General features: G+C 42.5%; 1 protein-coding gene across 2 annotated transcripts; it reads right to left on the bottom strand.

Moving 5' to 3' along the window:
- Positions 1–516: 516 nt before the first annotated feature.
- On the bottom strand, positions 517–24,563 carry LOC308095768 (uncharacterized protein). Of its 2 annotated transcripts, XM_080442813.1 has the most exons (13): positions 24,430–24,563; positions 13,099–13,437; positions 11,930–12,205; positions 11,413–11,535; positions 11,201–11,227; positions 10,947–10,991; positions 8,192–8,809; positions 3,910–4,404; positions 3,648–3,808; positions 3,344–3,564; positions 2,764–2,947; positions 2,344–2,495; positions 517–1,642 (listed from the first exon to the last, which is right to left on the bottom strand). In XM_080442813.1, the coding sequence occupies exons 1-13, from the start codon at positions 24,488–24,490 to the stop codon at positions 1,507–1,509; spliced, it is 2,838 nt and encodes a 945-aa protein (XP_080298939.1). In that variant the 5' UTR covers positions 24,491–24,563; the 3' UTR covers positions 517–1,506. The 2 variants fall into 2 exon arrangements, with proteins under 2 accessions (XP_080298939.1, XP_080298940.1); XM_080442814.1 differs by lacking the exons at positions 10,947–10,991; positions 11,201–11,227.
- Positions 24,564–24,891: the final 328 nt, after the last annotated feature.

The following is a 24,891-nucleotide window of genomic DNA, read 5'->3' as shown; positions in this document are numbered from 1 at the left end:
GGGGCATTTTGAAACTTCAGGGGCTGTTTATTAAAAAATGTTTTAAGAAAAAGCAGAGTCACACACTCAAAGCCACGATGCAATGACATTTTATTAAAAAATCCAACGTTTTAACAAAACGTTAAACTTCCAACTAACCTGCAGTCCCTGTTTTGGTCATTATAGGAAAACATTTGACTTTTTTCCCCACAAAGTTTTTAAAAAACCTAAATGGGAACAGCTGGATTATACAAAGTATCATAACAATCAAATAAAAAGTTAAGAAAAGTCAGAAATAAACAGCCTGTTGGAATATAGTCAAAGATAATCAATAGATCACCTCTACATCAGTAGATGTAGAGGTGGAATAGAGCACGGGTTCTCAAACTGCGGGTCGGAGCCAGCACGGTGGTCTCCAAATGATCTTGGGGGGTCCCAGATGATATGCTTAATGTGCAATATTGTTTTCTCTACAGTAAACAAACCAACATACAGTATAAGTACACTTATACTGTATGTTGGTTTGTTTACTGTAGACAGGGTATCTGCACATTTCTAAAGTGACAATTTAAGGGTATTTTAAACCTTTTTAATACGTCTAAAATTAAAATAAATAAGACCATTACTGCATCAAAAGTAATCAACTATAAAAAAAAACTATTAAAAAATGGTCAGACGTTGGCCAAATTGTCAAATATTACCTAAGAAAGGGGAAAACATTTTGAAAATAGCCGATAGGCTCACAATGCCTTGTGAGCTTGTAGATCGGCTAATTTTGCAATTCAAATATAATCAAAATAATATATATATTATTTTGGGGGGGTTGGGGCCTGGAAAGTTTGAGACACATTGGAATAGGCACATCAAGGCACATTAAACAATACCAATACAATGTATTGTATCGTCACTGTCGGGTGGATAACTTGTATATTAAAAAATAAACATTACATTTCAGGAAATGGAAATAAGAACTGGTGATTATTAGTCACAAGCTCTTGTTTATTGGTTAAATATGTATAAACCCAGACAGACTTAACCACTTTCAACCTGGACTCTATTGTGGACATTCCAAAAAACAAAAAGGTTTTGGTAGAAATAGCAATAACAGAAGATCTACAAGCTCTTTTTTTGTTTTACTTTGTTCTAAACTAGCGTATCACTGGGTGTATATAAAACATGAAAAGATGCAAAAATTAAGGATATGTAAATATTGGAAAACCATCCAGCTCAGTGGCGTTGAGACTGGGAGGTTGGGGTTCGATCCCCGGCCGGGTCATACCAAAGACACAAAAAAAAGAATGGGACCCAATGCCTCCCTGCTTGGCTCTCAGCATCAAGGCTTGGATTGGGGGATAAGTCCCTGTGACATACTAGCATCATGTCCAGACTCCAGAGGATGTACTTGTACATCAAGCTGCCTCACGCTACATTAACAGGAGATAGGCTCCAGCCCCTATGGGCATGAATCAATGTTTTGTGGATGCAGCATGCTCATACTGTATCTTCTTCTGCGTTCAGGAAGTGAACTCACATCTGGGAGAAGTCAAACATTTCCTTCAGGGCGGGCCTAGAGTTCCAGTCTTGTTCTCTGGCAAACTTGTAAACGTATAGAAACAAACCAGGAAACATCTCCATCAGGTTGATACCAGCTGCAGCCTCAGGACTGTGAACACAAAGCAGTGCTCATTCAAATCACTACTTCTGATTAGTGACCACATTCACAACTATAGTGATACTATCACAATCAATTAAATTCAATTCAAATCATATCACTATGTCTATCACTATCATTTAATTCAGCTCCATGGCTCCTAATAGACAATATTCAATAGAGCAGTGGTTCTCAAACATTTTCATGTCAAGGACCCCCAAATTGATTGATGTATTTGGCCGCAGAACCCGATGTGAAAATATTTCACATCGAGACATACAAGATTTGTTTTGTTAAAATGTTTTAAAAATATCAAAATCTTTGAAAACAGCAGATCTACAAATGTTGATGGGGACCCCCTAGAACCCCCTCAAGGACCCCTGCAATAGAACCACTGCAGTTCCACTAGAGTTCACTTTGAGAACTACAGTGTTCACTTTGAGAACCACTGCAATAGAGAATGTATGAGAGATCGTTGTTGTTTTGTTTTTAAATCATCCAGAGAAATGCTCTGAGAAGTGCTCCACACATTTAGAATATTTTTTAAATATCATGTGACATGGACATCACAAATTACATTGGACAAAACAACCAGATGTTTTGTTTGAGTGTAATGGCACGAGTGCTAATGTTCAACACATGGTTTGTGTTTGTGTTGATATAATTCAACTTACTAGTGTTCATGGAGGTTGTGTTGATGTAATTCAACTTACTAGTGTGCATGGAAGTTGCGTATGAAGCGCAGCAGGCCAAATGAGTTGTCAGAGTAGAACTTCTTTATCGGCTTCCCATCAGGGCCTTTCTTCATTTGAAATGTATCCATCCTCTCAAACAACTGTCTGGTCTCCTCCTCTGCTTCTCTGAACTGGAAAAACACAGTACAACTTAAAAACACACAGTCCAACTTAAAAACACAGTACCACTTAAAAACATAAAGATGGATGTGAGCATGAAATTATGATTTAGTTACTTTAGAAAGGTTTATTTGTATATGTCGTAAACAAAGGCATTTAGAGGCATTAAAATGCATTTAAAGAGAAATAAAGAACACAAGGAATAAAATTAAGAATATAAAACAATAAAGGTAAACGTGTTAGCATACAGTTTTCTCATATTATTAGTAATAAACTAACCTTTTGTTTCCATGCGTTGAACTGTCCCTGCTCAGCATACTGCTCTAATGCAGGGATGAGGACCTTCAATGACCTGATGAGTTTCTTCTCCTCCTCATCCTTGGCCTTGTCCTCGTCCTGTTCAGCTTTTCGATGCATCTCAACTTCCTTTTCATTTCCAATCTTTCCCAAGTACTCCACTCTCCTGGGAATAAAATAGTGAAAACATGAGCCTACTCTTCATGTGGATATGTTCCTCTGTGCAGACTTTACTTTACCTGTGGACCTGCCATGTGAGTTTTTTACCTGTGCAGTTACTTTCTACCCTATGTGTTATTATTGTTATTATGTCTAATCATGCACCTGCCACTATGTGGACCTAAGTACCAATGGAAAAAAACGTATGCAAAAACATATGTTGCGTAAGTTACATCTTTACAACTATAAACCAGTGATGTGACAATAAAGTAGATTCTGATTCTGTTCAAACATATTGGTAATATATGAGTACCTTATTGTCTGATCAAACAGATTAACATAATATGATGAAATACTGTGTATAGATCAATGAATGAATGATGTGTGGAACAAAAACTCGTACCGTGTGTTTGGCCAAAAGAAGGGATGAGCCAAGCATTGCTCCACTTTAGGTCTTCTCTCTGGTTCTCCATGGATCATCCACTCAACAAGATCCTTAGCAACCATATCATCAACATGATCCAGTTTGGACTTGTCTCCCCTAATGTTGGATTCACATCTAATGTTGTCGCCAAAAGGATGGTGTCCTCCAGAAAGGATGTAATATATCAGCATCCCAGCCGGCTTAAGAATGAGCATGAAAATGAGTTAAGACATTTTTATGTATTTCTCATGAATTAAATTGTTCTCACAGATAAAAAACTAACCTGGATATCAGTGCTTCTTTTATATCCGACAAAATCGGGATCCAAAGTCTCCATTGCCATCCAGCATGGTGTTCCTGCAACTTTTGTGTGATACGTTGTATTTCTTTGGTCTATTCGTCGGCTTATTCCAAAATCTGCCAATCTTGCCTTGCCTAGTATATCTGCGGGGAAAGTAGGTAGATCAATATAATAACAGGTTTTAGATTAAAATAAATTGAACATAGTTGCTTATAATTCTGATATTATTTGCTTGTTTTCTTACCAATCAAGACATTTTGAGGCTTGATGTCCCGGTGGAGAATTTGACTATCCTGACAATGAAGAATTCTTAAGCTATTGAGGAACTGTTTTGCAAGCTTTTTCCTCTCCTGTTCTGGAAGTTTAGTGATGTATTCTTCCAGTGTGTATTCACATAACTGAAGAGCAAGGTAACCAAAGACCTTATCCTCTACAAAGTCAACATATCTTACAATCGAAGGATCATCAAGCTCTGGAAGACGTAGATATAGTTCATCATTCTTCAGGTCGCCGTACAGGTTGTGGGTTCTAGACATTCTCTTAACTGCAACTTCAGTGCCATCATCTCTTAACCCCAAGAAGACCTCAACTCCATCACTTCCCTCTCCTATGCGGAATTCTATACTTTCCCAAAACACAAGACTCTTAACTTTGGTAACTTTAGAGTCATCAATGTTTGCAAGCTTCTCTAACTGACGACTCCATCTTTTACTGACTCGGTGCCATTCCCGCCGGGGTCCTTGGGAGAGAGGAGTTAATATACCATTACTATCATTTTAACCACTTTATCCATTATTATATACTTTGACTATTCAAAAATAGCAGATCAACAAGCTCATAGCGCGTCACTTTGTGCCACGCTATGAGCTTGTAGATCTGCTATTTCTTGAAAATGTGCACAAATCGAATCTATACATTTTCTTAAAGCGAACATTTTTAACTAAAATCTTTGCTTCTGGGGGTCCCTGAACAAAATATTTCCAGATGGGGGTCCGTGGCCAAATACATATAATTTTGGGGGTCCTTGACATGAAAAGGTTTTGAGCATCACAGAAACATGGGTTTTTCATAAAACTGTTAGAAGACATTTTTTGCATCGGCCTTGGGTCTTAACTCTTTAACTGCCAGAGTATATACACAATCTACCCCCTTCCCTGCTAGAGAAAATACATTGCAAAAATAGCTAAAATGTGAATTTTGTCTCCGTTTATTTTTCAACATTGAAGTGAATGGAGCAGAAAATCTTCGCATCGCGTTATCTCCTGCTTCCTTTGTGATAAACGAAAAATGTAAAAAGTAAAAATAAATAAATAATAATAATAATAATCTCGTTTTTCTCGTCGATGGCAGGCTGAGCCATGCAGAGAAAAACGAGAAATCTCGTCAATGGCAGGAAAAGATGGGTTAAAAGGTTCACATCAGAAACACTGTCCATTTTCAACATTAATAACCACCTGGACTAAACTCATTATGGATTTCATACATTATCTGCTGTTTATTCCTTTGAAGTGACATGAGATAGAAACACTGTCCAACAGGTCAAAAGAAACATTATACACACTTCTATTTAAGAGTGTGGGTGTTTCTTTAGTCTCATAAATGTGTGGTAATACTGTAGCAGAACTCAAATGAAATGTTTTAAAATAATAATCCATAATGAGATTATAGTACAGTATATTTAGGTCATTTTCAAATCAGTCAATACATTTTTAGCAAGCATTGTCTATATGTAACTGTCAGTCGGCAGGACTATTATTGTTATTATTATTATGGGGGGGGGGGGCGCAGGGGGCAACGGGACGCGATGTGACGCGACGGACGGACGGGGGGTTTAACCCCACGTTTGCAACTACTTTCGCCAGCGCACTTCACCAGGTATGGACTAGTGTGTATTAATTATTCTGTCCCTGTCACTGTCCATACCACTCCTGTTGACAGACACTGATACTAATGACTGAAAATGCCTACAGCTGGGCACAGTAACCATGGCGACGCAGGAGATGTTCGGCCAACCAGAGCACACGTTGGCAGTGCGCAGAGCCAGTCAGAGCTCATGGGAGGGTACATGGGCGAACGAGGGAAATGTTTGAAAGGGAAAGTGGAAGAGAAGAGAACAGGAGAGGAGCAGAGGAGGAGAAGGAGACAAGGACCTGGCATAGGAGGAGGGCAGCTCCCACGGGCGGAAGTACAGGGGGACAGGGACGCCACCGCCGATGAGGGGCCAGGCTGTGCGATGGACACTCCATCCGTCTGGCCGAATGTTGTTCGGCAACATCCGGTGGTGTCCTGTCCACCTGGGGCCAGTTGCACCATCTCACACTAAGTTCAAACTTAGCCTAGTTATAGCTTACATGGCTTTAACAAAAACCATTTAGACCAGGAGAGTATCTGTCATTTTTAGATTTATTTGGCTATTTTTAGAAAAATCGTGAGAATTTGTGCAAATCTTTAAATATATATATATATATATTTTTTTTAAACATTTGTAACATACTTTTGTTCCAGGGACCCCCAGAAGCAAAGATTTGAGATATATATATATATATATATTCAAAGATTTGCACACATTTGCACGATTTTTCAAAAATAGCAGATCTACAAGCTCATAGCGCGGCACTCGGTGCCGCGCTATGAGCTTGTAGATCTGCTATTTTTGAATAGCCGAAGAAATCTAAAAATGACAGAGATGCATCCCCGGATTGAATGGGTTAAGCTATAACTAGGCTAAGTTTGAACTTAGTGTGAGGTGGTGCAACTGGCCCCAGGTGTGGATCCCGTCCGTGGGAGGCTGCCTCGAGAGTCAGGCCGGTTGCAGGGGGAAAGAGGAACGATACACAGGAGAACAAGCAGAGGGAAGGACGGGCAGTGTGAGCAGACGGAGACCGGAGACGTTAGTGCTGTACACGCAACAACCAGAGAGGCAGGGTCTATGACTCTGCCTCGCCGGTAAGTCTCTGACTACACAGCACTTGACCTACGTAATGTGGCTATGCCACTACAACAGCTCAAAGAGCCATTGTACCAGTGATCTGCCCCAGTCTTTCTGTCCTCCACAGGGGTTGTGGAGGTGTATGAAGACGTGCTGCCGTGCCGTGCTGCTCTACCCAGCATTCTTATCATTGCTGCTTGTTTTTATTGTTTGTTCGGTTACATTTTAGATTTGGTTTAGTGTAGTTGGGTGTAAAATTGGGTATTTAGCTTTACCTTCAACACTGCCTTGCTTCACTATTTTTGCCAATGCTTTCATTGTTCCACGAACCTGTGTAGCCTGTATAACGCAATGGTGACTATGAACCACGTAACCAAACCCGTTGGAGGCTGCTTTTCCCAATTAAGCTGAAATCGCCACTTAAACGGCAAGGCTGAATATGGCTGTGTTGTTGAACACATACACAGCTGTCAGAAAGTTACACGACACGACTGACTCGCCCAGGTGGTGTCAATAATAATAATAATAATAATGAGTTGCATTTATATGGCGCTTTTCTAAGTACTCAAACTTACTCAAAGCGCTTTACAATGTTATAGGCTACTAATCACCGTAATCGTAACAAAATTCAGAATCACAGCGCTGCCTGTTTCGGATTCCGCACGTTAAAGTATATTCATTCATTTGTTCGTCTATTTATTAACTGCTACTGTAGTCTTACCCTGCGGTACATGAAAACTCCTGTTACAGTCATGGATCAACTTCAACCTGGTGTTTGCACTTTCTCCATTTACGGTCCGTACATATACTGTATATATAAACGTTCAGATTTCAAATATAAATTGCTTACCCTATGGCCACGCCGCCACGGATGTTAAAATGATGCACGGGACTCTCAAAAGTACCCGTATATTCTGTATTGTTCAATAAAAAGCATTTTAATCCGATCGGTGGCCATTTTCTCATAGAGTTATAACGTATCAGAGTGCAATACACCTACCAACCGATAGGGTCGCTTAGTTGAAAGCATATGGAAAAAATGGCCACCGATCAGATTAAAACGCTTTTTATTGAACAATACGGATGATACCTGTACTTTTGAGAGCCCGTACATAAATGTAACATCCGTGGCCATGGGATAAGCACTTTATGTTTGAAATATGAACGTTTCTGTAGATGTACGGGCTATAAATGGAGAAAGTGCAAACACCAGGTTGAAATTCATCCATGACGGTCGAGACAGACGACCGTCGTGTATCCATGGCTATTACTCCCTCTAACATTTCCCGTGTTTTTAGTTTATTGAAATAATGTCATGCACATGTGTCCAGTGCATAGCCTACTGCAGGCCTTGTTGACTAGATTTAGAAGAGATTTTGAAGCTATTGCTGCTGAAATGATCGATTATTTTTAAGGGGAAAAGCCGTCATTTAACATGCAAGTCAATGGGTGAGAAGCAGAGATTGCCAGGCGCTGCGCCAGGCCTGGGTGTGACTAACTTCGTGGAGTGGGTGGGGCTTAGCGAAGGGTCCATTCTCCCACCACTTACTCCTCCAATATCAGCTACCCTTAATGAGTAATGACTTGTTTCTCTTACCTTGTCTCCTTACTTCTTCTTGGAACATCTGATTGGTGTAGTGGCTTCCACCGTTCTCCTCCACCATCTGGTTGATTTTCTCCAGCAGCTCAGTGACCTGAGAGGGATCCTTACTTTCGTTGTTAAAGACATGATAAAAACCACTATATTTGCTGATTAATTCTTGTAGTTCTGGAGAATCATTCACAAATTCTTCAATTGAACCTTCAAGCTTGTCACCATGAGTGAAGAGAATCATGGTGTATTTATCTGAACTTTGTCCAAATTCTCTCTGAATCTTTGCCACAACGTTCCTCTCCTCATCTGTGAATCTGTCTAGTTTGATCACAGCCAGGAACACATGAGGACCAGGAGCAGCACAAGTAATACTGTTGTTGACCTCTTCAATGGTTACATATTCGCTAAACCCAGTGTCAAACAAGCCTGGAGTGTCAATAACAGAAACCTTTCTACCAGCAACCACACCACTGGCCTTATTACAGCTCAATGTCACAGAATCAGGTGAAAAATTGGATTCAAATGCTTCAGGACCCAGGATGGTGTTTCCTGTGGCACTCTTTCCAGCTCCAGTCTTCCCAACCAACACAATACGAATTTCTTCATCATTTGTTATGAGATCTGAATAAGAATATAAAAAAAAAGACATCAATGACTGCATCCGTAATGTATGAATGTATCATTTGAAGTGTGTTATCATGTTCTAGCAACAGATGACTTGCTACACTTGTACAGTTTGGGGCCCTGAACATTTTCAGTTATGGAGCCGTCACAAAATCGCCCCCTGGTGGCCATAACCAAGTGATGCATTTAGCATCATTTCTCCTGAAGTCAAAATGACAACATAAGAGGCCGCCATGTTGTTTTCTGTCGCCCTATTACTTTGAATGGTGCGCTTCTTCTTGATGTGATTCTACCTCTATTTGATGGTCAAGGATTACAGTGATACCATGTAAACCTGAGGTTCTCAAACTATGGGTCGGGACCCCTAGTTTTTTTTGACAACTGAAAAAGGAAAAATGTGTATCCTTCCAATGAAGTGTGTTTAATGACATGCCCTAAAGAGGGACACCATTGTGTCAGGTTCTTGACCTCTCTCCTTCCGGCTGTTTCATCATCACCAGTGATCACACAACCTATCACTGTGGCGTTGCACTACACAGCCTCCAACCTGTCAGAGAACAGGTGATCTGACAGTGATATCACGCTAAAAACTGTCCTGATATGGAGCGTTGGCCATGGCGTTTGTGACATTGCCTGAACCAATTAAATGAACTATTAGATGAATAAATAATAAAGAAATGAAGCTACATCACGGTGTGCTTACACACACACACACACACACACACACACACACACACACACACACACACACACACACACACACACACACACACACACACACACACACACACACACGCTGTCTCCTTTAGATATTTGTTATCCATTCGCACATGCATCATGGACAAACACTTAAAGTCCTGGTGAAATGAGTCTTTCGGTCATTTTATTTTTAAGTTTCAGTGTGAAACTGTATGCTTCTGAACCAATCAGAAGGTCCCATCCCCCTGGGCTATGGGAAAGGCATCAGCCAGAGAAGGCTCTGTATGTAGCCTGCATCTCACACAGAAAGTGTGTTTATGTTACTATGTTGCTTATTACTAGGCCTGTCCCCTGAAAGTCAACGAGTCGATTAGTCAGTCCAGACCACCTCAGTCGACGCAAATAATTTGATTTGAGCAGTTGGTGTTTACTTAAAAAAAAAAAATGTATAGTGTCAGTTACTAGGCTATACGGTGCGGAGCTCTGGTGTGTCATGTACTTCTAATTTAGTCCATCTACTTCCTGTAAGTAGACTTAAAAATAAAACCGGTTGACTAATATATACATATTACGGGAGAATTGGCCATTTTGAGAGGAAATACTTCTTCTGTTGCTGCTAAGCTACTATGATGCTTTTCAGAAGTAAATAAGAAATCACGTGGATTAAACGCAAGATCTTGGCTAAAGTTCATATTTATGATATGAAAACCATGCTCCTGTGACTTAAACAATGTTCACCGTTTGGAAGTGTGTTAATTATCTCATGCTGGTTAAAGTAGCGCTGGGGTGAAGAGAGATGTCCACACAGCTGTAGCTCTGATAAAAAGTTGACTGTGCAATTATCAAGTACATCTCGTTTTTTTCTCTTTACTCTTTATTTATTTTGTCTTGAGGGTGAAAAACATATTTTTCATTTCGCCAGGTCTTTAAATATGAGTCTTCTTAAACAACCACTGTGGTATGTTTGACTGTTATATAGCCTATGTAGCCTAAATGAAGTGAGGGTCTCATTCACTGTATGCAAAGAGCACACATCCACTCTAAATGTCCACATAGTCCATTTGAATTTTGGCTTGGTTGCCCAAAGTTGTCATTGGGGGAATTTGCATAATCCAAGATGGTCACTGAATGGGTTTTCCTGTGTGTAGAATCCATTTCTGATGTTATATTTTAAATTGCAGGTCAGTCTAAAATATGTCTAGGTCCCCATAAGAATGCAAATCAACAAAAAAAGCAATGGGAAGATCATTTCTACGTTTAGTATTGAACAGATAAAGTAGAAATGTCAAATCGACTAGAACTGAATCAGAGGACCTCAGAATACAGAGAGAGGAACAACCAGTAGAACTGAATCACCTCAGAATACAGAGAGAGAAACAACCAGTAGAACTGAATCACCTCAGAATACAGATTGATAATAAAACAGAGGACCTACCTGAGTAAGTTATAGGCTGGTCTGCTGGATTCAATCTAGCCATCTCTGAAACACATTAGAGTAAAATCATGTGTTAATCTGTAGACTGGAGCTTAGTGTGGTAACACTTCATGAATACAGTATTACATTTATAAATAAATAAATACATACATATTATGTATACTTTATTTTATTTAATCATAGTAAAATAACAGATGCAGTACGGCAGTTGATTGCATGCAGTGGAACTCAGAACATCACGGATTGTATCTTACCTTCAACATCACCAGTCTGTTTCACATCTATAGAGGAGAAATATTACAGGTTAATACACATCATGTTAACTAACTTAACTTACAAACACTGATACATTTACAACATGAACACATGTTTGATCAATATAATCAATATATTGACAAAGTCTTTGACATGTCATTATAGATGCATAGATGGATGATTTATCAAACATAAATAAAACAAAACTCACCAGGGTGCTTCTTCTTCCAGTATAAATATCCCAGTACTGCTGCCACTAAGATGATGATGATCAGTGTAATAATCCCTGCAATCACTGATCCAGTTGATCCTTTCTCTGTGTGAATCATATCCTCTGAAACACATAGTTATGACACAACTGTAAACATTATACAATTCAATCAATCAAATCAACAGTGGTGTTATAATGGTTACAGTCCTGTGGTCCAAAGCTCGCAGGTTTGATTCCTGCCTGGTCTCCACCTGTCCTACATGTTACACTAACACTGTGGTCTGCATTAACAGCCATGTGTCCTGCATGCTACACTAGTCACTGTGCATAAATATATGTACATTTACATTATTAATACATACATAAATGCACATGTATTAACACATGAATAAGTGCACATTTATTAATACATAAATAAATGTACATGTAATGTTTGTTATGAGTCCATTTTAAATGCAGCTTCACACATGGATGAAGAGTAGACTAATGGGGATCCTTTAATAAACATAAACATTACCTGATATGTAACGTTGTGTCTCAGCAGTGTAGTTGAAGCGTGGCAGGTGAACTCTACAGGTCACGTTCTTTGCTCGCCTCACTGTCACATTCCTCTGGACAATGTAACAGTGATGAGAAGGTCTGTGTGTCACTGAGGGTCCAGCAGTGATGATGTTTTCATCTCTGTCCAGCCAAGACATCTCAGGTTGTGGATACCAGCACCCAGAATCACATGTCAAAGATAAACCACTGTCTTCTGGTCCATTTGAAGAGATCACTGGCTGAGACACATTCCCTGCAAAAACATAAAAATATATTAATCAATAATATAATCAATCAATATATCCATCCATCTACAATGCTGACAATATTTACAAATCTAAAATCTAAAGCTATGGATGCTACAACAAGCGAGTACATGTAAAACATTCTTTCCAGACACAGCTTGAGTTCTGCTGTAATTAGATTAGTAAGTGTTAATTTTGACAGCAAATTCTGATTTAGTCTTAGTCTTAGTCTTTTGAATAACACACCATTTAGTTTTAGTCCCATTTTAGTCTTCTGAAATTGTTTAGTCTTAGTCTAGTCTTAGTCGACTAAATATCAAAACCTTAGTATTTTAGTCTTTTAGTCTTAGTCTTAGTCTTAGTCTCCAAAGTCATTGAATACTTTATTAACAACAGTGTTTCCCCTAAATGCAACAGCGGCAGGTGAAGCTACTGTACACGGTTCCTTAATTTGTATATACATTATTATTATTTCTTAATGATGGAAGACAGCTCTGTCTTATGTCTTTATAAACTTAAGTTATATTATTTTGTGCTATCAGTAGGCCTACGGACTATTAACGTCTTGGGTTGAGGTCAAAGGTGACAACTAGGTTTTTAACGGAAGATTAACATTGGGAAATAGTCTGTCTGTCTGTCTGTCTGTCTGTCTGTCTGTCTGTCTGTCTGTCTGTCTGTCTGTCTGTCTGTCTGTCTGTCTGTCTGTCTGTCTGTCTGTCTGTCTGTCTGTCTGTCTGTCCTCATAACACCACACAGGTTACAGTGTTGTGAGAGGGAGGTTTATTAATGGCTGTATGGAGTGCAGTGTTGTCTTTGATGTGAAGTGTACAATGTTGTGTTGAATTGTGACTCAGGCCTGTTGGATCTTTGGTCACAGCATCACTAGGACCATAAAACTTACCAACAAGGAGCTGGATCAAAGTGTAGATGTTCAGTTGTGGAGCAGAACATCTGTAGGTCCCCTCGTCTGACAGCTTCACCCTGGACAGTTTCAGTGAGATGTTACCATTAGGAAGCTTTGCAGGAAACAGAAACGTTCTCCCTTTGTACAACGGGTTCAGATCGTCATTATTGTAATCTCCATTTTGGAGGAGATGCACGTAAGCCGGCGTCAGGTCAGGTCTGGACCACTCCACTGACTTCCTGGCCATGTTGAACAGTGGTTTAATGAGACATGGAAAGATCACCTCATCTCCCACTTTGACCAGGATGTCCTGAGACCCGATCACCTGATGTTGTCCTTAAAACAAAACCAAATGAAGCATGGAGTTAGTTCATGATGCATACTGGAGTCATACTGTAATCAGCTGTCTGTCAGCTGGTTGTTTACAAACAGCCACACTTTTCTACATGTCAATCACAGCTCATGTTCTCAACAGGGTGGTCTCTTTAAATCAGGGATGTCAAACTCGTGATCCGCAGGCATTTTGCGGCCCACGGAGGGGTTTAATGCGGCCCGCGACATGATTAAAAAAAAAGCTAATTCATACTACCTCTAATGAAAAAAACGAGAGAAAAAAGAAAAGGCGCCGGCAGCTTCTTCATAGAGGCACTGAGGCAGTTCTCCCCCCACCCCCTCTCGCTGCTGACTGTACCTTACTGTGAAGGTCTATAGAGGCCAAAATTTGTTCTGTGAGCTCTATTTACAGTTTAAATAGAGCTTCCTCTTTCATTTGATCGCTGCTTCTCAACACTGATAAAACACTGATAAACACTGATGAACACTGATAAACACTGATAAACACTGACTGGCGCGCCGGAACAGAGACGTTGCAAACTTTTTAAGAATTAATCCCACTTTATTCCTCTAGATAAACTTTATTTTGTCCCGCTACTCCTCCCACAGTTTTTTTTCCCAATTTAGTGCTATATGTCAAAATGACGGGCTTCACCGGGAATCGTGTGCGTGTATTTTGCTAAGGGATTGGTTACATTGTTTAATTGATATTGATTTATTAGTGCATTAAATTTCCCCATCCACTTTAAAGGGAAAATGAAAAAACTCCCATTCAAGTATTTTTTTCTCAGAAACCATAAGGGCTAGCGTTTCAAGACTTATAGGGGTGGTTCATGATGATCACATGTCGAGGGTGGTTTACTCAACGAATCCCCAAAAGCATTTCCACTTTGATCCATAGGGGTTGCCACAAATGCGTAACCGTTCGATGTAAAAACATAATTTTTGGGGGGATCAATACTCTCAAAATGAAACGCGAGTGATCTCAGGAGTGAAGTGACAATACAATTGGCCCGTTACATTTGTGAGAGGGGCCTATTTATTTTTGGGAGGGGCCTATTTCTTAAAATCAAAACGGCACGTATCACAAACGCGGGATCCGATCGGCACCGAATTCGAATCGCACGCCGCGCGGCCTCCAAGGGTATTCCTCCCGGCGTATCACTCGAGTCCCGGCGGCGGCACCCTGCGACCGGCGTCGGCGCAACCACACTTTGCAATTTCCCAGAATTGCGACACGTCTAGTTTAATTTATATTTGTGTCGTGTGGTGGTGGACTGGTGGAACTGAGCGCTGCATCGCGACGTGTGTGTGTGTGTGTGTGTGTGTGTGTGTGTGTGTGTGTGTGTGTGTGTGTGTGCGCGTGTGTGTGTGTGACTGCGTGTGCGCACGCGTGTGTCACTAGCGCACACTGGCACACACAGCGCATTTGATTCAGAGAGAGAGAGAGAGAGAGAGAGAGAGAGGGGGGAGGGTTGCCAGGTATTAACAAGAAAATCTATGAAAAAAGCAATGCATTTGCGCTTACAGTATTGATTGATTGATTGAATATTTTATTAGGCAGAAGTACAGTTAAAACACTTTGTCTAAAAGGTCCGTCCAAAAAAGTCCTTGCGGTCTTGTTTCCATTGAGGTCCTTGGTATTCAATTCATAAACATATATAATATCCATAGACCGGATAGCTTATTGCTCTCACAATAAATGGCAACACTAGAAGTCACAGGGGAGAAAACACACACACACTCATCATAGAGTAGTACTGCCTGAATACCAGCACACACTCATCAAATAGAGTAGTACTGCCTGAATACCAGCACACACTCATCAAATAGAGTAGTACTGCCTTAATACCAGCACACACACTCATCAAATAGAGTAGCACTGCCTGAATACCAGCACACACATTCATCAAATAGAGTAGCACTGCCTGAATACCAGCACACACACTCATCTAATAGAGTAGCACTGCCTGAATACCAGCACATACACTCATCACACTCAGCACCCACACTTCTTCTGTCTGTATGCTCCCTGTAGACTTGTGAAGTTAAATAATGCTAACAAATGTGGATGTTATGTTATTAAATATACTACAAGGGTACCTATTGTTTTCCTACAATAAAATTCCTTTCATTTCATTTCATTTTGTTTACTTTTCAACATCAGAAACACATCAATTTCATAAGAAAACAAGAACAAAAGAAAAGAAAACGTCAACACATTGTTGCCCCTTTTTCCAAAACGTATTTTCCCCCAATAAAGAAATTTTTGCTGAAATTCCCGTCCATAATGCTTATTGTTTGTAGAGACCCCGCGTAGATCCCGCGTATAACATTAGCTGTGACAGATGTGTTGTAACAGCTGCTCCAGTCAGATCAGCAACATGTAGAAATAAATACACATCCTTGATTTTACTGTTAAAACACTGACTTTTAAAGATAAATGTGAGACGGAGTGAAGCTCCATGTTTTGCTGCTCCTTCTCACGGATACAGTGGTGTCTGACTGTGGCAGTGTGGCTGGTAAATTTGTCAAGGTACGGTAACGGCACGGTACAGAGCACGCGCTTGCACGCATGTGCACGCTAGCACACGCCCTCCCCCTAGATTCACGAGCCAAGTACCCAGATGGCTACTTTGCATAACAGGTTTACAAGTGAGCAGTGGTGGACAGTAATGGAGTAAATGTACTTGCGTACTGTACTTAAGTACAGATTCTGAGGATATGTACTTTACTTGAGTATTAGATTTTTTGTATACTTATTACTCTTACTTGAGTACATTTCCAAGAAAAATATTTTACTTTTACTCGAGTACATTTCTAGAAAGGCTGGAAAGTACTGAGTACTTTTAGGTTGTCAGTTTCTTTTTTCTTCCCTAAAATGCAATTGGCCACACTTCTGCTCTCACACTAGCCGTGTTTCTGGCTTCCCCCTTCGCTCGCCTCTTTATTGAGACATTTAGATCGTGTCAAAGGTCATGTCTCACACAGGATCTGACATGAATTTTGACCAGATGTGTTAATATAGGAAATCAAAGGTTGTATGGAGACCAAGCAAGTCGACTTGTCTCTGTGCCATCTTGTTTTGACAGGCTGAAGTTCGCCGCTGTGCATGTCGACGTCATCTTGTTTTGGTGAAGTTAACGGTTGTGCGTGTGGGTACATATGATCTTTGTGACCACAAAGAGGAAGGCTGTAAAGTACTGAGTACTTTTAGGTTGGCTGTTTCTTTTTTCTTCCCTAAAATGCAATTGGTCTCACTTCTGCTCTCACACTAGCTGTGTTTCTGGCTTCCCCATCCGCTCGCCTCTTGGTTACATCTTGTATGGGTGTATAGGAGTAAAAGTGTTACGTCTCGCTCCCCCTCGCCTCCACATTCTGCTGCTGTGGCCTCTCTGTACTCATCAGCACCACCCAGAGGGCTCAACAGCACACTCTCAGCACACCTGCCTCCAGTCCCCAATCTCCTCGCCTGCCCTGCGTTGGCAATCACCCCTGAGGCTATAAGAGCCTGGCCGGCATGCAGCTCAGTGCCAGATCTTAACCATTCCACTCGTATGGTAAAGTATAGCTTGCTGACTAGTTTCCCAGTTTAGTAAAGCTCTTAGCCTGTTCACCTTACACAGTGGCAGCGCACACTTTCATTGTGAATTTATATCTGACCCTGCTTCTCCTCTCCTCTCCAGTTTCCCGGGATCCCGAGCTGAGTTGGAGCAGCCATCGGAGCCTACACCCCTCTTCCCCCCGTTGTTGTTGAGCTTATTGTTAATAAACTCGCCCGGGTGGGCTTTAATCCTCCATTTTGCCTCCTCCTTGCTGTGCACTTGGGTCACACTCACCATCCCTAACAGTAAGATCTGGCCATCTGGACCCAGCCAGCATGGAAGGAGGACCACCGCCTCTCAGTCCGCTTCAGGCCCAGGGACAGGTTTTAGCACAGCACTCCCGCCTGCTACAGGAAGCGTCTGCTGTCGTTTCTAATGTGCAACAGGAGCTCCAGGGGGTTTCAACTCTGCAGCAGTCCCAGGCCACTCAGCAGCAAGCCCAGATTAACCGACTCACTACTTTGGTCCAGGATCTCTCTGACCAGGTCGCTGCGCTCGACTCACTCCACCTCCGGGCCATCCGGCCCCCGCTCCTGTCCAACCAGCTCCTGTGCCGAACGCAGTCCCTGAACCAGACATACCTCCCACTCGGGAGCCCCATCTTGCTGCCCCGGCCCCCTATGACGGTACCTTCTCCCTCTGCCGGGAGTTTCTCATGCAGTGTGAGTACATGTTTGATCTCCAGCCCAGCATGTACTCCACCTCCCCTGCCCGTATAGCTTACATAACTAACCTGACCACCGGAAGGGCGCGCCGGTGGATTTTGGCTAGCCGTGAGGGGTCTGCAGCCTATTTGCAGATCTACAAGGATTTTGTGATGGAGTTCAAGAATGTGTTCGACCATGACGTCCAGGGGCAGGACGCAGACACAGCTCTCTCCACTCTACAGCAGGGCTCTTTCTCTGTAGCAGATTATGCCGCTGAGTTCCGCATCCTCACCGCCCGTTGTGATTGGAACGAGCCTGCGCTTCACAGCGCGTTCCTCCATGGCTTGGGTGAGGCTACGAAGGACGCCCTAGATGAGAGTGTGAGACCCTCCACTCTGAACCAGCTCATCTCACTGTCCGTTTCCATTGATGAGCGCCGCCGCGAACGCAAGCGTGAGAGGGCGTCCCAGCATCATGTTGCTTCCAAGCCATCTTCCTCCACCCTGTCCAGTCTCACTCGGCCTGTGCAGGTCCCTTCTGCCTTCCCTGGTTCCTCAGGAGAGGACTCCATGCAACTGGGCCGAATCCGTGTGACTCCCAGGGGCCGCTTATCTCCAGCTGAGCGTGAGCACCGCAGACTACATAGACTCTGTAGGTATTGCGCCAGCTCAGCGCACAGTGTTCACTCCTGTCCAATTTTGCTCTCCAGAGTGTCCTCTTCTCGGGCACCAGGGGGAGTAGTTTCGCCCACTCTGGGTTTTCGGGTGAGTCGCCTCGTCACTTCCCAGCCCCTCAACAGTGTTGCCAGATTCCCTGTCACACTCGCCTGGCAGGGGCAGACACTCACCATTCCAGCTCTTATCGACTCCGGGGCCGATGAGAGCTTTGTTGACCTCCAGTATGCTCAGAAGGTGGGACTCCCGGTCTCTGCTCTGATGAGACCTCTCTCTGCCTTCGCTCTGAACGGTCACACCATGGGTCCCATCACACATCGGACCCAGCCCCTGTCCCTCACTGTCTCGGGAGATCACGTGGAGAACATCCGCCCCTACGTCATTCACTCCCCGGACGCCCCGTTCATCCTGGGCAGACCCTGGTTGGAGCTTCACACCCCCCACGTCTGCTGGAGTTCTGGGCGCATTCTCAGCTGGAGCGCCGCCTGCCAGGTCTGTTGCCTTCGGCCCGCCCCGACCTCCGCCCAAGCTGAGGGTTCTTCTGCCCGGGTTCCTCCCCAGCCGAGGGGTCGTCGTCAGCGTCGGGTTCACCCCAACGTCCCCCGTCAGTCGCCAGGTGGCGATCCTTGGAGGGGGGGTCCTGTTACGTCTCGCTCCCCCTCGCCTCCACATTCTGCTGCTGTGGCCTCTCTGTACTCATCAGCACCACCCAGAGGGCTCAACAGCACACTCTCAGCACACCTGCCTCCAGTCCCCAATCTCCTCACCTGCCCTGCGTTGGCAATCACCCCTGAGGCTATAAGAGCCTGGCCGGCATGCAGCTCAGTGCCAGATCTTAACCATTCCACTCGTATGGTAAAGTATAGCTTGCTGACTAGTTTCCCAGTTTAGTAAAGCTCTTAGCCTGTTCACCTTACACAGTGGCAGCGCACACTTTCATTGTGAATTTATATCTGACCCTGCTTCTCCTCTCCTCTCCAGTTTCCCGGGATCCCGAGCTGAGTTGGAGCAGCCATCGGAGCCTACACCCCTCTTCCCCCCGTTGTTGTTGAGCTTATTGTTAATAAACTCGCCCGGGTGGGCTTTAATCCTCCATTTTGCCTCCTCCTTGCTGTGCACTTGGGTCACACTCAACATCCCTAACAAAAAGTTCTGGTTCTGGTTCCGAGTCTGTTTGATGGAGAGTCACCTTAGTCATTTCTATTTTCTATTTTTTTTGATGCATGCAGTGCAGGTGGTTTCAGAGAGTTACTTATCAGAAACAAGAGTTACAAGGTCCTATAAATTCATTGTGAAAACATTACAGCAATTCATTGATATAAAAATTAAGAAATGTACTTTTACTTTTACTTTTACTTTACGTATTTTTAAAAGCACTGTAAAAATAATGACATGAGATCTACTTAAAGAGGCACTGTGTAACTTTTTTTTAATGGATAAAATGTAATTTTGTCCAATCTGTATGGTAGAGTATGTTAATACAATATAACTTATACAATTGGGGCGGCTATATTTTGTCTCCCTGCTCTTCTATTGAGACATTTAGATCGTGTCAAAGGTCATGTCTCACACAGGTGAGATGTGTTTGCGAACGCAGCGAAAAAAGGCGCGCAAGTGGAGCTTACTATGAAACCGTGCTCGGGGTGTGTGTGTCTCTGTCTGTCTGTGTGTGTGTCTCTCTGTGTGCATGCACTGCCTGTGTGCAGCCGCCAGAGTGCGCCAGAGTGCAGGAATGTAGACAATGCTCTGATTAAAATGCACAACAGCCTGCAAAACACACACACACACACACACACACACACACACACACACACACACACACACACACACACACACACACACACACACACACACACACACACACACACACACACACACGATGTCAATGTTCTCTCCCCATCACGGTGAAATAACACGGATTACAAGTCCGTAAATACACAATATTTTCGAGCTGCGTTCGCTTCCAGCGTTCGCGCGTCTTACTTGTAGAAAAGGAAATCAAAGGTTGTATGAGACCAAGCAAGTCAACTTGTCTCTGTGCCATCTCGTTTTGACAGGGTGAAGTTCGCCGCTGTGCATGTCGGCGTCATCTTGTTTTGGTGAAGTTAACGGTTGTGAGTGTGCATAATATATGCAAATGCGTATAACAGCTTCCTCTGTGTGACCAGGATGTACCACAGGATGTACCACATGCCTTGCAACGAACACCTGCCTCTCTGCAACTACCATCTCTGCAGGCATACTCAACTCCTACGCACCTATCCCAGTAGGTGTGCAAAATGACCTTTTTTTCTTTTACTACATTCCAAGTCATACAATTTGATTATTGGCTGATGATGAAACCATAACTGGCATAATGACTTTGCAGATTACAGGGAGAGAAATCTGTTCACAATAACACACGGTATCAGAGCGGGTACATCATGCATCCTGTGCACGTTACAAAGCATCACACAATAGTCATCCGACCAGCACATTCCCTGTCGGTGCTTGGCTTTCTCCTTGGGTGCTCGGGCTCCCCGGCACCCACAGGATTGGCGCTAATGTCTGCAGGTCTCTGCACAAACATACACTGAACAGAGAGAATGTTCTGTTTTCTATGTCAACTGTATGCATGCAGAATGAGCATGTAAGGTATTGTGTCATATCACCAGATGTTGCTTATAATCTGGTGAAATAATATGTGTAATCACAGTAATCAAAACGCCCTTCATGACAGTTACTCTATGCATTTTTTTTTTTTTTTTTTTTTTTTTTAGAACAGATGGTCTCAGTTTAAAGCTAGCTCCATGTCCTAATCTTTTAAGCTGAATAATATATATATATTGTATCTTGACAAAAAGGTCACAGTTGATATCAGTCAGTCAGTCAGCCAGCCAGCCAGCCGTCAGCCAGCCAGCCGGTCGGTCGGTCGGCTGCCTGTTTCTGAGGGAGAGCCCCTCCCTACAGCTCATGTAATACAGTCCAATGAGGAAAGAGGAAGGTGAACCGCCTCTCATAAGCCAATCCAAACGCAACTGAATAGATCTTTTCAGGAAGTGTATTAATTTCGTTCACCAAGGTTGATTTGAGCCGTTTGTTCGTGATGCCACAACACGGTACACCCGGTGGAGTCAGACCACACAGACAGTGGTTGAAACCCCAAAGTGTTCTGTATTTTTTTATTTACTGACTGGACAGTTTAACCCTGAAACATACTTGTTCCTGGTTTTGGAACTTTCTCCATTTACAACCCGACCCGTACATCTACATAAAGGTATGACAGTCATGTTTCAGGCCAGGGCTAAAGTATGTTATACTTCCTCTATGAATTGAGGGAAGAAGGGTAGGCCTACCTATTGTTTTCCTACATTTCATTTTGTTTACTTTTCAACATCAGAAACACATCAATTTCATAAGAAAACAACAAGAAATATAGCTGCAAGCAGCGATAATACGGGGCCAGTGAATGCAGAAAGAAAAAAGAAAGAAGCAATGATAAGTAATATGCACAATAAGCCATAGAAACATAGAAGACTGAACTTGAGAGAAAGAAGACCATGCAATTAACAAATGAGCATTTTAAACCCTCACTAAAACAACGCCTAAGCCTATCCTCAAGAAACTATGTGTAAACCTAAGAAAGCCAAATCATGATCACTTCAATACATTGTCGGGCACAGGGATCGAATCAGCAACCTACGGATTCACAGGCTGCCTCTCTTCTCATTGAGCTAGATATATGGCTTCCCTGACGGTATATGTTGACATCTATAATCATTTCCGTCCATTATGAACCAAGCCTCATTTTTTTTTTTGTCTCCTCGGAACGAAAACTAGTGAAAGTATCCGATCTACAAGCTCACAAAGGGTTGCTATCTGAAAAGTTGTGTGATTGTAGATCGGCTATTTTCACACATTGTAAAAACATACTCTCAAATAAGCATTTCATGTTATCTTTAAAAATTGCACATGCATTATTTGATGCAGTCATGTTTTGTGCGATGCAATTAAAAACTGGAATGACCCACAGACAGACAGACAGACAGACAGACAGACAGACAGACAGACAGACAGACAAAAAAGCAAAGTGCAATAATAGCACAATAACACATGGAAACGGAATAGATTGAAATTGAGACAAAGAGAGAGAGTCAAGGCACATGTGTAAGCAGGTTTAATGGCTGTCGGCCAAACGAGGCATGACTTTTGCATTTTAAAAAAAAAGCGCCAATTGGACCAATTGGAGTAAGATTGGTTTCAGTGATATTTGGAAAGACCCTATCGAGGTTTTATGGCTCTAGGTCAAAAAGGGCATGAGTTGTACCTGTTTAAAGTTTGCACTTTCAATTGAGTGCTATAGCGCCACCTTTTGACGAAAGATTGTGAGATTAATTTCTTGATAGTTTTTCATGACCATCTACCATATGGCCGAGTTTCATAAAAAGCGTATGCACGGTTAAGCCAGAAACGGCAGAAGAAGGAGAAGAAACAGAATATTGCCAATATCAAAACGGAGCCATGCTTGAAGCCTGGCCCCATAAATAGTGAATAATGGCAATAACAAAACGGAGCCTTGCTCTGCAGAGCCTGGCCCCATAATAAAGCAGGTGTGTGGATGGCACAGCGTGAGGACAGTGTTAGTTGAGGACAAGAGGAGATCAGGTTTGACCAGATGTGTGTTTGTCACGGTAGCTTTAATAGCTGTGGTTTCCATTCATGTGAACAGGTATTCTGTGTTGATGAGAGAGTCTTAAAGCATGCGTGGGTGAGATGTAAGGTGTGCTAAAAGGAACAATGGGAACAGAACAACAGATACTGAACCTGATAACCTTATTATTGTCTCCTCCAAGCCGAAGGCGTGACCGAGACTATGTTTTGCACCGTGTGTGTGTGTGTGTGTGTGTGTGTGTGTGTGTGTGTGTGTGTGTGTACCCATTCAACCCGGAAAACCCCCCTACGTCCGCTGCCAGTACTGCTCCAGGTTTGGCTACAATGGGAAACATGGCCACAGGCTGACTAAATAAGCGATTTAAACGGGTAGTTTCGCTTCGGACCTAAAATATTATGCTCCGAACCAAACTTTAAACATCCGTGCGGTTTGAAATCTACCATTAGTTTTGGGATATGATGTATACAAAAGGGTAAACAGCGGAGCCTTGGCGGACGTTCGCCCGATCCTGGATGAGAACGACATAGAACCTCATCTCGGAGCTGTATAGCGGAGTGAGAGGTTCTTTATGGAGCTAAACTCTGAGGTGAAGTCTTATCATGTGTGTGGCTATTGTTCTTGAGGTGATAATTAATGGCTACTGGCGAAGGAATGCACACATTTCAACACCTGCCATTCACTTCATTGAACGTAGGTCACTGAATTGAGTACTTCATTAGTATTCAAATTGTGCATCATAGCACAGCAAAATCTTGAATCTTCAATACAGTTTGTGTCTTCAATGCCAAGTTAATACTATTCTGTAATAGATACAGGAATGCTTGCTGTTAACACTGCTATTATATCTGATAAGCCTAACCAGCATTTATTTATAACAATCCTTGCACTTCTATGGTAATACAAATAAATAAAAAAAGAAATGCATCCAAGGCTAAAAGCAGCTCCGAAGTGGTTGAGTTACAGGGTGATTAACATTAGAAACAGTAGAAAATCAGTACAAAGCATATTGTAAGTGTAGCCTACTCAGTGTGTTACTGTGAAACTGGGCCTGAGTGGGCCTGGCCGAGTTTCCGCTCGCGCATTTTTTTTTAACATTAATTAATTATACGCGCGTGCGTGCGGTGCGTGCGGGAGGAACTAGGGGGGGAATTGTTACAGTATACCCTCCAAAAAAATCTAGAACACACCACTGAGCCTATTGATTTCACTACATTTCACTTTGTTTACTTTTCAACATCAGAAACCCATCAATTTCATAAGAAAACAACAAGAACAAAAGAATAGAAGACATCAACACATTTTTGCCCTTTTTTTTCCAAAACTTTTCCCCCCCCCAATAAAGACAGTCTGCTGAAATTCCCATCCATAACTCCACTGTAAATAGTGTACAGACTAGAAGTAGATTCGTATAACATTACCTGTGACAGATGTGTTGTAACAGCTGCTCCAGATCAGCAACATGTAGAAATAAATACACATCCTTGATTTTACTGTTAAAACACTGACTTTTAAAGATAAATGTGAGACGGAGTGAAGCTCAGTATTGCTGCTCCTTCTCACGGATGCAGTGGTGGCTGTGGCAGTGTGGCTGGTAAATGTGTCAAGGTACGGTAACGGCATGGTACAGAGCACGCGCTTGCACGCACGTGCACGCGAGAACGCGCCCTCCCCCTAGATTCACGAGCCAAGTACCCAAATGGCCACTTTGCATAACAGGTTTACAAGTGAGTGTGAAAATGTTTCCTCAGATTCCTCACTCCTCACATCAGCAACACAGCATGTTGGCTTCAGTAGGGCTGCTGCCAGTATCCTCTCTGCACGCAGCAATGCCTCAGCCTGCCATCTTCGAAGAAGAGAAAGATACTTGTTCAAAGCAAACC

Source organism: Gymnoscopelus braueri (genome assembly GCF_963280865.1).
Source record: "Gymnoscopelus braueri genome assembly, chromosome: 11".
In the NCBI taxonomy this organism is placed as follows: Eukaryota; Metazoa; Chordata; class Actinopteri; order Myctophiformes; family Myctophidae; genus Gymnoscopelus; species Gymnoscopelus braueri.
This window is presented reverse-complemented; position numbering and strand designations above follow the sequence as displayed.